This window comes from Ovis aries, chromosome 3, assembly GCF_016772045.2.
Source record: "Ovis aries strain OAR_USU_Benz2616 breed Rambouillet chromosome 3, ARS-UI_Ramb_v3.0, whole genome shotgun sequence".
In the NCBI taxonomy this organism is placed as follows: Eukaryota; Metazoa; Chordata; class Mammalia; order Artiodactyla; family Bovidae; genus Ovis; species Ovis aries.
The window spans coordinates 136,175,291-136,188,976 of record NC_056056.1 but is presented as its reverse complement, the minus strand read 5'-3'; the positions used below and the strand labels follow the sequence as shown (position 1 = coordinate 136,188,976).

The 13,686-nt window shown below is 41.1% G+C and overlaps 1 protein-coding gene across 5 annotated transcripts in view; it reads right to left on the bottom strand.

Moving 5' to 3' along the window:
* Positions 1 to 2,986: 2,986 nt before the first annotated feature.
* The window catches only part of CERS5 (ceramide synthase 5), a 30,373-nt gene continuing 19,673 nt past the window's right edge, over positions 2,987 to 13,686 (bottom strand). For 4 of the 5 annotated variants that reach the window (XM_027967341.2, XM_042246746.2, XM_060412618.1 and 1 more), the window contains exons 2-10: positions 13,493 to 13,598; positions 12,641 to 12,771; positions 11,891 to 11,948; positions 10,111 to 10,161; positions 8,993 to 9,085; positions 7,243 to 7,371; positions 7,033 to 7,139; positions 6,108 to 6,264; positions 2,987 to 3,900 (exon numbers count right to left, since the gene is read on the bottom strand). In XM_027967341.2, coding sequence (XP_027823142.1) covers positions 3,751 to 3,900; positions 6,108 to 6,264; positions 7,033 to 7,139; positions 7,243 to 7,371; positions 8,993 to 9,085; positions 10,111 to 10,161; positions 11,891 to 11,948; positions 12,641 to 12,771; positions 13,493 to 13,598 — 982 coding nt within the window. In that variant the 3' untranslated portion in view covers positions 2,987 to 3,750. Of the gene's footprint in view, positions 3,901 to 5,192; positions 5,302 to 6,107; positions 6,265 to 7,032; positions 7,140 to 7,242; positions 7,372 to 8,992; positions 9,086 to 10,110; positions 10,162 to 11,890; positions 11,949 to 12,640; positions 12,772 to 13,492; positions 13,599 to 13,686 lie in introns of all 5 variants that reach the window. The other variant, XM_027967342.2, reaches the window with a different exon arrangement.

The following is a 13,686-nucleotide window of genomic DNA, read 5'->3' as shown; positions in this document are numbered from 1 at the left end:
GACTGAATTTTTCAAAGGTGAATGCAACCATTCTCCATGCTCTTTTTAAGAAAATTTTTGTCTGCACTGGGTCTTCATTTTTGGCACATGGGCTTTCTCTAGTTGTGGTGTGCAAGGGGCTTCTCCTGTTGTGGAACATGAGCTCAGAAGAAGTGGGCTCAGTAGTTGTGGCACATGGGCTTAGCTGACCCACAGCATGTGGGATGTTAGGTCCCCAACCAGGGATTGAACCCACATTCCCTGCATTAGAAGATGCATTTTTAACCACTGGACCACCAGGGAAGTCCTTTCCCGTGCCCTTCTGCAGTGACCTCACCAATCCTTCATCAAGAGGTAGAATCTACCTCAGCACTCCCTGGTATCTAGGTGGTCCCTGTGACTACTCCAATCAGTAGGATACAATGGAAATCATGTGTGCCAGCTCCAGTCAACATTCTTTAGTTTTGGCCACACTGCAAGGCTGTGGGATCTTAATTCCCCACCAGGGATTGAACCTGGGCCACCACAGTGAAAGCACCAAGTTCTAACCATTGAACCGCCAGGGAGTTCCCTCAATCAACACTAACTGGCCTAGTGACTTCTGATTCCTGCATCATGCAATGCACGAATTTGAGCAAAGCTCAAGGCATGGAAAGATACATTTAGGTGTATTAGTTGACAGCCCCGACAGTTCCTAGGGAATGGCCAGCATTAACTTCTAGCCAGACTATTAATCATCTTCAACATCCAGCTTAGTTGAGTCTCTATAAACTACTCCATTCCCAGCTGCCATCTCACTGTAACCATATGAGATACTTCCAACTGCGCTCATTTAACCAATCAAACCATGAAAAATAATAAACTGTTGTTTTACACCATATTTTTAGGTGGACATAGTGAAAGTCGCTTAGTTGTGTCTGACTCTTTGCGACCCAATGGACTATACAGTCCATGGAATTCTCCAGGCCAGAATACTGGAGTGGGTAGCCTTTCCCTTCTCCAGCGGATCTTCCCAATCCAGGGATCGAACTCAGGTTTCTCGCATTGCAGGCGGATTCTTTACCAGCTGAGCCACAAGGGAAGCCTAAGAATACTGGAGTGGGTAGCCTATCCCTTCTCTAGCAGATCTTCCCGACCCAGGAATTGAACCAGGGTTTCCTGCATTGCAAGTGGATTGTTTACCAACTGAACTATCAGGGAAGACCTGGTATGTCTTCCCAATTTATAGCAGCTTCCCACTTAGGGTCAAGGTACAATCCGAACACTCATTTATAGAATGCAGGTAACAATCCCTACTTTTACAAAGTGTTCTGAAGTTTGCTTTTTGATGTTGTAAAATCATCTTCAAAGCAGTTAAGCACTATACAAACGTGTTATCTTTTCAGTAAATAATAAAGTTAAAACTTCTTGTGGGATCTAGTTCCCTGACCAGGGATCGAACTCACACCCCCTATAGTGCAAATGTGGAGTTTAATGGCTGGACCTCCAGGGGTCTCTCACATTCTTTTATATTCAACAGAGGAGAGGTAATGCCTTGCTTCTCTTATAAATATTCCTAGTTCTCGGGTAGGGATGATGTGTTTGCATCTAATCTGCTCTCAGGCATGAAACCTTCCAAGGCCATCTATAAATCTGGCCTTATGACAGTTTTGCCATCCCAGTTAACACTATTATCTTCCAGTTCTGTATTTAAACCCTCCAGGACCCTCTCACTTCCCTCCAATTTCACCTATATGCTCAGAACAAGCCCTGTTCCTATAACCGACTCTAATCTCAATTCAGTCGTCCAAAGTTAACTCTAATCAGTCTATGCCTCTGGCTAGATGTTTCTTCAACAACTATTCTTCCTCACATGAAGTCTTGAGAAGTGCTGCATATAGTGATTAAGAACAGAGACTCTGACTCCGATTCTTTACTAGGTATCTGAATTTAGCGAAGTTAGCCTATTTTGCTGTATTTTAATCCTCTGTAAAGTACTCGATACCGTACCTGGTATGTAATAAACAGCTATGTGTTAACTATTATTAATTATACTGCGTGTCAGATTAACTGGGACAACTAATTCAATCTTATTTACAAAGCAACTGTTCAAACTTCAGAAGGCATACATACCTTGTCTGACTTTCCAAAGTATTTTCATATTTCACAATTACTATTCAACAATATGGTAAGTTGAGGAACTAAATGTAAGACCTTAGTCTTTTAGTCTTCCTGACTAGTTCTGACTAAATAACTACGTAGGATTTTTTACAACTTAATTTGCCCTTGTGCTATATATATATATATATATATAGAGAGAGAGAGAGAAAGTCTTTTTAAAATCCAGCCTCTTAGTAAGATAAATTTAGTAGGGTCAGTATCCCAGTAATGTCAATGAACATCAAATGAGTATTTGATTCTTAGAACAATAACCTACAATAACCTATTTCTTTCCATTTTTATCCGTCTCCTTAACAATGAAGCACTCCATATGTCTTAATGTACATAAGAGCATCTGGAAATATTTTGATAATCTGAATATTCACTGAATGGAAAATATTCTAAGAGATAAATACTACTACTGGTAATTTTGCCTAAACCTCAACTACAGAAAAATCTAGATTAGGAAAATTGTTTCTCCATGGGCTAAAAGAGAAACTAGAATTAAAAGAGAAAACATTGGTTTAGACTCACTTATCTCCATCTTAAGATGTTAACTGGCAGTCTCTGTATTCAATAAAATGGGAAATACAGGAAATACTCAGGTGTCTTAGCTCTTCAACCAGTCTTTGCTGCTTTGGCAATATACATGCTTTTATTTCCTAGTATTTTTTTGTATGATCACTACACGTTTGTTTTTCTTAAAATATAAAGCTTTAAAATGCAGGTACTCTCTCTCTAGCATATGCACAGAAAGGAAAAACTTGGGTGTCCAATGGCCTCTAGAATCAGACCTGAAAAAGTTATTAATCAGACTATGGATTCAGGGAACTGGGGATAGAGTCACTAAAGAGGTTGAGACAGCAGATGAGGGTTGAAGCACTTTTAATCACAGAAGAGTAAACAATAGTATAAACCGTTAACAGCTCACCCAGTGGCTGTTGTCCTCCAGCCCTCAGCTCACCCGCTCCTCCCACCCACCCCCACTTCCTGCGTACCATTGAATAAAGAGCAGGGTATCAGCAGCTGTCCCTGTCACTACCAGGTGGCAGGAAGGGGATCTAGCTAGGGGCCGCAGCAATCTCTGGCCACCCATTTCATGGTTGTCTGTTTGCATACAACTTCATGCGAAATATTCCAGCTCCAAAGAAGAAACAGTGCAGAAACGTGGAGCTAAATTCAGCTGCTCCATTCAGATGGTCAGGGCTCAAGAGCCATGGGCAACCAGGGAGGGGACACTCTAGAAACAGCATAATTCAAGATGCAGCCAAATCTGGGACTGAGGTGGGTTCAGAGGAGACCAGGCAAGGCCTAATGGCCCTAGTCCAGAAATGTGCCCCAACCTAGGCAACGAGACTCACGCATATGCACAAATGCACATGCACAGGCGCGCACATACACACACGCACGCGCACACACGGAGCAAATAACATTACTGAAAGAACCTGGAGGCTATTAAATACGAAACGGCTGAGTTTTTTTTTTTTAAGTGAAAATATTTGCTTCTTTGATTCTCCTCAGTGCCCTGCACACCCCCTAGTCCCAGGAATGTAGACGTGGGGAGGCCCAAGAGGAGCAGGTTGCCAGTGGCCCTACAAGTCCGTCTATGCTGAAGTCCCCATACCAACCACCTTACTCTTCAGCCCAGTAGCTGCCTCCCATGTGACCATTCACCCGATTGGCACCATTGCTGGAGCTGCGGCCACAGGGACCTTTTGAGTTGGTGGTTATATCTTCTTCCTCTGAGCTGCTCTCCACATCACTGCGATCATCCTTAAGCACCTGGGAGGGATGGGGGCAAAGGTAGGAAAGGTAAGGACAGGACTCTTCTAGAATCGTAAGACAGACAGAGCCCACAGAGCCCATGCTTGGGCGCTGTTTCCAATCTGGCCTACTTTCTGGTGGCACCTTGACTCAAAATACTATCGGGACCATAGAGACTTATGAATACCTGCCTGCTTTCTCTGTTTCTCTCTCATCATCTCTAATTCTGTTCTCAATGTAGTAAGTAGCTGTCCTGGTAGAGGAGTTTACCTTTTAGGACCAGCCTAAAAGAGCTAAAAATATTCACATACCCTTTCTCTTCTACCTCAAAAAGAGGAAAGGCCAACACAACAACCCGCGGCTGCCGTCGTTGCCTCCGCGGCGGTTTTGGCTATCTACAGAGTTCTGCCGTATCCCCAGAGTTGATCCACAACTGGGCCTTTTTAGGTGTCCTACTCTTCCTGGGCTCAAATATTAACACCCAATGCACTTGTTGCTTCAATTCTTTCCCTTTTCTCGTAACAGGATTACCTCTCTAGTATCCTGAAGATGCACAACATGGTGAAAAGAAAAGCAGACTGGCAGTCAGCAAGACAGGAATCCCAGTCCCAATCGTGCTATTCTCTCTGAGTCTTCACCTTTCAAACTCAGCTTTTTTTTATTCTGTATTTTCAAATGAAGGATTTGGATTAAAGCAGGGTTTTCCGATCTAAACTATTCTGCATACCTAGCAAAGTATTTCAGATTTTCTACCATGGACCATAAAAGTGAAAAGGAGAGACAGCCAGTGAGACCTATGTCAGGCTTTTGCCCTCCAGAACTGAAGGATAATAAATGTGTGGCGTTTTTTTTTTTTTAAGTAAATAAGAGAAGGAGGTGATAAGGAAACAATACTAAAACTGCTGTTACCAGAGGGTGGGGTACTTGCTTTGGTTAACTCTAAGATTCTATGGCTTATTATAGCTATTGACCTCTGAACCCAGATCACCCAGAGTTGATTATCTGATTGTCAGGAAATTTCCACCAGAGGGCAGTGTGTTAGATTTGAGCTAAAGGGAAGCTCAAAAAGGAGGGATGGGGGCGGGATAGAAGGGAAAAACAGAAATGGAAAAAAAAAGAGCAGACTCTACTCTTGCCTCAATTTAGGAAAAAGAATCTGGCAACTTGAGCTCCATTCAACAATGCCCCACAAGGTCAGGAGAGAAGGCATGCTCCATACAATGCAGGGAACAGAAAGGAAAGCGAAGGAAGGAAGAGAAACATTCAGATAGACATGCTTCACTGAACACTAGAAGCACAGATACACTTACATGCAAGAGATGAAACTGTCCAGCTCCCACCAGGCATAGAAAAAAGGAAGGAGGTGAGAAAAGAGTGGAGAGTACAGAGTCTGGGTCTAATCCTTCCTGGATAGGTCACCTGGTCAGGGAAGAAAAGCAGGGGAAAAGAGAGATGTCCAATAGCTACACCAAGATGCACAGGCACACTAAGCAAGTTCTGAAAGCAATTAAAGCCATAAGGAACAGTGTCACAAGAGATCATATATTCCTGGGAAACATTCCATCCCTTTGTCCTAGAGTCATAACCTCCAGCAGAGCCCCTCCCCTTGGGACTGTATGTTACTGAAGGCTGAATCCCTCAGGCTAATCACAGTTTGACTGACTACTTCAGAATTTGCAAAATTCAGTTATGAGTTTTATCACAGAATGACGCCTTTCTTTGTGCTTTTGGGCTCTTGAACTAAGGTGGGTATTTGAAGCCCTAAAAACCTATCTCACTTAAGACCCTGCCTCATTCAACAGTGAGGCTGGTACTTGATTCCTTATATAAACTGTATCTTGAACACCACAGTGTGGTCATCTTGGGGTAGCTTGTGAATTACCATACCACTCCTAGGCAATCTAACATCTTGGCTTCTATACGGTTTACATCTTGGAACTCTGCATATGATTTCCTTTGAAAAAAGGCTTCCATGCTAAAAATAAAAATATGAAATCCGTGATGTAGGTAAGGGGTAGGCTGAAATGGTCTCCAAAACCTAATCCTGTTTATTATTTAACAAAAGTCATTCCTATGGGGCAGGAAGAAGGCAGATCCTGCCTCTGACATCTAAGTCACGTCTTAGATGGCTAAACACTCATACTTAAAAAAAAGATGAAAACATTAGAGCCCTAGGCTTTTTGCTTGGTAATACCCCAAAGAAAGAAGCCATCTTTTACCCTTACCTTTCCTCGGATCAAGGCTTTGAAAGCAATTCGTGCAATTAGGTAGGACCAGATGACATGCAGAACCTGTAGGACCAGGAGAAGGCCATTGAAAAGCCACCAGGAGGGATAGGGCCCGATCATCTCCCAACTCTCAAAGAGGGTCGTGTTCAGGATCCTATAAGAGGAAGGTCAATGGTCAGATTCTAGAGTCAAAGCCAGACACATAGGGATGAAGGTGAATTTCCCGGAAAGCAGAACTTTGCATTTTTACACCATACCTTCTAGCAGTGGAAGTTCCAGGGATATTCATGCACAGTGAGAAGATAGTAAAGAAAGGGGCCCATGGAGTTTTCTATCTTTAGGAATAATGGAAGATATAGAACTCTTAGCAACTGACAGAATAAGTCAGATTACTAATCACTTCAAATAAGTCATATTACTAATCCAAATATGCAGAGTATCACAAATTTGGGACAACAATTCTAATAATAACCCTAGGAATAATTCAGATCCTCACACACATACAGGACAGCTGACTACTTCCCTCAGACTAAGGAAAATCTCCAACCCACAGAGTCAATGACTTGTAATATAAAGTAGTGAGTATATAAGTGAGAGTGTTGTGGGAGTGGGAGTGGTCAGAGTGGGAGAGAATATAGAGCAGGAAAATAAGCAAAAGCCCGAGAAGTCTGCAATCAGTGCAAAAGAGGGCAAAGGAGTTACTCAGCCATAAAATGAGATGAATCAGGAGAGCCATAGCTAAGTGAGTTGGATGCTCTCGGTCTATATCATACTGTATTAGAAATACTGTACAGGGGAAATGAGGTCCTTCAAAAATCCATAAAAGGTCAGGTTAGGTCAAGCAAAAAGCAGAGCAATATTTTGGGTTAGGGAATCTTGGTGTCTGTTCCCTAAACTGGTGACCAGTTTCCCTAACACTTACCAGAATGGATAGATTCCTAGGCGAGTCACCACAAAAACAGCACTGAAGATCACAAAAAGGGTGTCACAGAGACGCTGGTACTTGGCATAATTGGCTAGCTTGGCTGCCTGGATAAAGAAAGATAAGAATTGAATCGGGGAGAAAGCCAGTTCTCAGATAGGAAGAAAAGTAAAGAGGACTAGTGAGGGAAGAGTCGTTGAGGGGTCTTACCTCCAGCAAGAAGTCTGAGACATCATGTAGGCACAAGACCAGCGTTCCCACTCGAACCATGTTGTTGATGTAGGAGAAGGTAATAAGCCCAATGGTGGCCAGGTGATGCACAAACATGATCAGAAAGTCCTAGGAAGGAATGCAAATAGCAGAGGCAGGTAAAGGCAAGGCCACAGAGCTGCTACACAACTCAGTGCCCTGCACTGTTCTCGGAGGGTCTCATCCCACCCCTTAAGAGTTTCATTTTGTTTAAATTCTCCCCTAGGGAGTTGCCTAACATTTCACCCAAAACTCTCCACATCAGTGACTGACCCATAATCTACACTCAATCTATAGCTTAAAACACAGAAAAGAGCAATTTTCTTTGGTAGCTGCAGAACATGTAGACTTCAGATGCATAGCTGATACCTGGAGATAATTTCCCAGGTGGTAGTCAGGCATACAAGCCTTATATATCTCAGATTCCTTGAGCGTCTGAGATTCTTCTGCATTGATGAAGGGAATTTCAACCAAAGGGACCCAAGAGAAAGGGGAGGTTTGTGGAGGGGAGAAGCTATTTCAAAACATTTCAGAGAAATGCTAAATAGTCCATCTTACTACAAGCACTTCCTGCTCTCAGATTTAAAGCTCTAATTTCCTCTTGGGTTCAAATAACAAGGTTAGACCCTGGGAAATCTCTAAATACCTGAGTTATTACACATAGCTAATGTATACTTCTCAGCCCAGTGAGGGATAGAGGGTGGGAGGAGGCACGTGAATTCCATCAGAGAAGCAAGGATATAAAGTCTATGCTCTCCATATGGATGGATACAATCATATGTTCTAGCTCTTAAGTTGGGGATGAGTTTACAAGTACACATTCTAGAATGTTTTAAAACCTACATACATATTATAAACCTTTTTATATGTGTCATGTATTAAAATGAAATTTTAATAAGGAGACCTATGTCTCCATAGGAGTATGTGTAACTGTCTTGAGTAACCAAAGGAGGGTGAGAGGCATTTAAATTATATATCACACTTCTAGGTTACACAACAACTAATAAGCCAGATTAATGTCAATCCACTCCCACAAGTGCTAACCCTGATTTTCCTTACCAAAGATAACCATGAGTTAAGTGACAGATTAGGGTTAGAGCTGCTGGAATTGCATTATGTCAGGTGGATGCCAATAAAAGGTGAAGATTCTGCCCTTCCTGTATACTTACAAAAAACTTAAGTCATTTCCAACTTTGCCATTCTGTAGGCAAGTCAACTCACTTCTCTGAATCTGTTTCCTAAATAACAGCAAGAAAAGGGTAAACTAAAACATCTAAAACCCCTTCCAACTGACATTCTTTTAAGTAAGTGGGGTCACCAAGAAGAGAGAACAGAGAGGGAACAAGGTCACTAATGGCAAAAGTTTTTCTGGAATCGAAGCTTTTCCTGGATCAGGCCTTGCTATCCCTAAGTTTTGACTAGTTTCTTGAGCTTTATATGTGTAAGAACCTTGGAGAAAAACAAAGGAAAGGGTATGCTTCTTAGCTGGTTAACTGTTTTCATCCTGGGCTGCCCTGAATGACTCAAATATACTTCACTAGTCAGGGCTTACTTCTGAGAACATTACAAAGAGCTAAAAGTCACACTGAACCTACTTTCACCTTCTTTTGTGGTCCTAATCAGGACACAGAATCCATCACAATGACATAATGGTAGCTGCTGGAAAGGAGGGTGCCATAAATCAGGGTGTTAAGGGAGCCAACGTCCTTACCTTTCTTTTAATGTCTGTAAACTGAGAAAACATAAGAGACCAATAGAAAGCCAATTCCATAATGTAATAGTAATAAAGTCCACTTGTGAGAGGCTGGAAGAGAAAAAGAAGTAGTGAGGATACCAGCTAGTCAGACTCATTCCATGTCCCCAACTTTCTTTGTGTCAGCGCACTCATACCCCCAATTATTAAATACTCTTCCTCTCCATCATCTTCCAAGACGTGCAATAGCTAACAGACTTTGGATTGGTGTTGACACTTAAAACTCTTCGCTTCCACATATACATCTTTGTGTGCTAAATCACTTCAGTCGTGTCTAACTCTTTGCAACCCTATGGACTGTAGCCTGCCAGGCTCCTCTGTCCATAGGATTCTCTAGGCAAGGATACTGGAGTGGGTTGCCATGCCCTCCTCCAGAGGATCTTCCGACCCAGGGATAGAACCCACATCTCTTGTATCTCCTGCACTAGCAGGCGGATTCTTCACCACTAGCGCCGCCTGGGAAGCCCATACACATCTTTGGCTCATCTTTTAAAGATCAGGTAGGCTTCCCCGGTAGCTCAGCTGGTAAAGAATCTGCCTGCAATGCAGGAGACCCCAGTTCGATTCCTGGGTTGGGAAGATCTGCTGGAGAAGGGATAGGCTACTCACTCCAGTTTTCTTCGGGCTGGTAAAGAATCCACCTGCAATGTGGGAGACCTGGGTTTGATCCCTGGGTAAAGAGTTGGACATGACTGAGTGACTTTCACTTTCATGGTTAACAAGGACACGACTGAGCAACTAAGCACACACCCACACACACACCACAATCAAATCAGTGTGTCTAGAATTCTGGGCAATTTTCAGGGGATTAAATACACTAAGGCCTTACCTTCTTTCACCCTATGAGCAACCCCCTGATATTTTTCTGCTTTAGACTAGAACCAAGATGCTCTTATGGGATTCAAAAGGGACACCTGAACCAGAAAGCACCTCATTAAGTGCCAAGAAGCTGCTTTTCTTTCCAGCCCAATTAGGGCGAATATCTGGAACAAAGAGGTCACTGGATTTCACTGCTGTGGGGACACACACACACACACACACACCCCCGTGTCTTTCTTACAGGGCTCAGATCTTACCTGATAAGGGTAACTGTGCCAGCACTGTCGGGTGTCCCAGAACCAAGGTGACTAAGAAAAAACAAACAATCCAAGTCAGCTTTCAGAATTCCCTCCTGGCCCATCTACCTCTTTCTCTCTATACTTTGGGCAAAGAGATGGGAAAGAAAATGGAACCCATCTAGACAGAATTTAGGGATCCTTAAAGGCTAAATAAACAATTATACTTTTTTGCTAGAACAAGAAAGTGCTATTACGAAGAGAGAAACAGTACACAAGAGCAAAGAGAGTGCTAAGATAGCTTTTGGAAACATCCCAACCTGGAATATATAGGAAGTTGGGAGGCAGGAAGACAATGATTTCATTTAATAACCAAAGGAGATCTCTCTATGCCAAAGATTCAAAAGTAATCTTCTCCAATGGAGTTTCAATTATGTCCTTTAAGAGGGTTGTCCATTTCACCTAAGTTGTTGAATTTATTACTATTAAACTGTTCATAATGTGGTCTTACTATTCTTTCAATGTCTACAGGACCTATAGTTATAGCCTCTTTTTCTCCCTGATACTGACTGATAATTTGTTTTCTTGTTTTTTTTCTAAAGGTTTATCAATTTTAATTAAAACTTTCAAAGAACCAACCTTTGGCTTTAGTAATTTTCTCCATTATTTTCTAATGCCTATTTCATCAATTTTTGCTTTTCTTTTTTTCCTTTAACTTACTTTGGGTTTACTTTGCTCTTCTTTTTTCTGGATCTTAAAGTAAAAACTTAATCACTGATTTTAAAGTTTTCTTCTTTTCTAATATAAACAATTAAAGTTATAAATTTCCTCAAAAGTATGCTTTAGCTGCATACCACAGACTTTGGTATGTTGTATTTTCAGCATCATTCAATTACAAGTATTTTCTAATTCCCTTGTGATTTCTTATTTGATCTTTGGGTTATTCACAAGAGTTGTTTAACTTATAAATATTTTCCAGACATCTTATTATTATTGATTTGATTGCTGTTTTAATTCCATTATGGTCAGAGAACATATTTTGTAAGATTTCAAAATTTTTAAATTTGCTGAGACTAATTTTGTGGCCTAGCATATAGTTTATCTTAGCTGATCCTTTACATGGACTTGAAAATAATATACATCCTTCAGCTGCTGGTGTGGTGTCCTATAAATGTCAATTAGGCCAAACTGGCTGGACTGTTATTTAAGCCTTCTACATCCTCAGTGATTTTTTTTTGTCTAGTGATTTAATCAATTATTAAGAGCATTAAAATCTCCAAATATGATTGTATAATTGTCTATTCCCTTCCCTCAGTTCTGCTTCCTTATGTTTCACATATTTTGAAACTTCAATTATGCATTTAGAGGAAAATACTGTGGTACAGTAGGAAAAAAAAGACTAATGGATCAAAAAGCCTGAAATTCTTCTTCGACTCTGATAATCCACTGCAAAGCAGGAATAATCCCTACTTCAATGAGTTACTGATGGCATTTCTTTAACTGTCTCCTCCTTGCAAGAATAGGACTTTTGTCAAATGCCTTGTAAACCATCATGTACTACGTCAATTTCATTAATACTATTATTATTAGCATTATTTAAGGAGAAACAGAGTCATGAGGTTACTGATGCCAGGCCCCAGACAGAAGACAGTCTATTTAGCTTATAAACCTGGGCTCTAGGCATCACAAAGAAAAAACAAAAGAGAGTAGAGGACAAAGCTCTAAAGGTATTTAACTCTTATCTCTAGGGATACACGAATGATTAGACCCCAACAGAGAACCAGAGAAAGTTCAGACTCACCGACCAGAGAAATCTAATTCCGTAGCAGAATATACATAAATAAAAAGTGAATCTCCACCTAGATGGGTGAAGAGAAGTTAGACAAACATTTACTCAAAAGAAAGTCTCTGAGTTAAAGAATTCAAGGTAGCACATTTGGGGATAACACAGTTTACTGGTAAGAAACTGATGATATACTGTTACCTAAAAAGCCAAAGAGATAAAAATCTTCCATCCTCTATTTAAAAATAGATTTCTACAAGTATATACTGGTTTCAGTGAACTTTTCTTTTACATCAGACTCTGTGATGATAGTGCCTTTTTTTTTTTTTTTTTTTTTTTGCATGACAGTAAGAAATACTGCTTGGTGTCCAGAGAATAATCAGTAAAAACCCAGTGAAGTGAACTATAGCATGTCCAGAAAAGGGATGCTTCCTATTAAAATGTCAATCTATAGCAAGCTGGAACTCTCTCTACCAAGGTATATGAGGGTGTGCATATCTACCTACGTAAGTGAAAGTAGAGGAATTCATTCCCAATTTCTTTGGGAAAGGTGAACAAAATGCAACTACAGCTAGCTTAGGAGCGAGTATGTCTAAGAAACTAAGGGTGACCAGGCTTTCAGCTCTCTTCTTTAAAGCCCATAACAGAGTTAGCCTTCTGCCTCCATTGACTGTTATCCTAACAGGAGAAGTGATTTCCAAAAAGAAAACCTTAGTCCAGTCATACCCCACCCTTCTCCTCACTCCCCACCTCCTTCCATACACCTACATGCTTTCACAAAATTTAGTGAGCGTTGGGGGCTTGTCCTGATTCCTCCGATGGCGAAACCAGCACTGGATTTTTCGGACATCCCAGTCTAGTTGCTTTGATAGGCCCTCCAGCCTTTTCTCATCAGGATACTGTAGACGTATGACCAGAGTCAGAACATTGCTTTTTCTTCAAACCTTGCTCATTAAAGCCCTTTGACAAGCTGAGTGGCAGAGGGGTAATAACTATAGTGGTTTAAGTAATGTTTTTCTTTCCAGGTTTCATCCCCAAAGTCATTTTTATGTAAGAAGTACTATTTTACACATCAAGGACCTTTACCATTCACCTATACACATAGCTATTTGGTTTTCTCCCTCCAGCCCAAGTGAGTAAAAAAAAAATATTAAAAACCCAACCTGGGAGGGAGGTTTAAGAGGGAAGGGACGTATGTATACTTATGGCTGATTCATGTTGATATTTGGCAGAAGCCAACATAATTCTGTAACGTATTTATCCTTCAGTTAAAAAAAAATAAAAATTCAACCTGCAAAGGCTATTAGGACCATCACTATCTTGATTATGCAACTAGGTAATGACTAGAGCTGAAGGAGGGAAAAACAAAATCAAAATATGATGTGTGTCTCGGGGATTAGGGGTGGTGGTGACTGCTACGCCTAATATTTAAGGTATCCTAGCCTAAAGGTATTTCCTTGAGTGGATAAAGTTCTCCTAATAGCTCTATGGACTATCCAAATGTGAAAGATCATCCCATCCTATCCTTAGCCTTGGAAACACTTGCTCTCTATCCTCCCATGCCCTATGGGATGAACCCTAACAAAAATCTCCGTTTTTTTTTTTTTTTTGCCCACTTACCTTGGTAATAGACATGAACACTTTTTCAAGGATAGCATTAGGTTGTGCCTGATAAGGACCACTGTCCTGTATGCCAACATGGAGTGCACAGGGTTTGGCAATAAACCTGTAATGGAGAAAACCCAAAAGCCAATTCTAAAAATTGTTTGCTAAGCATTAAGCAAAAATTCTGATTAGGGGACTGATAAGGCGGA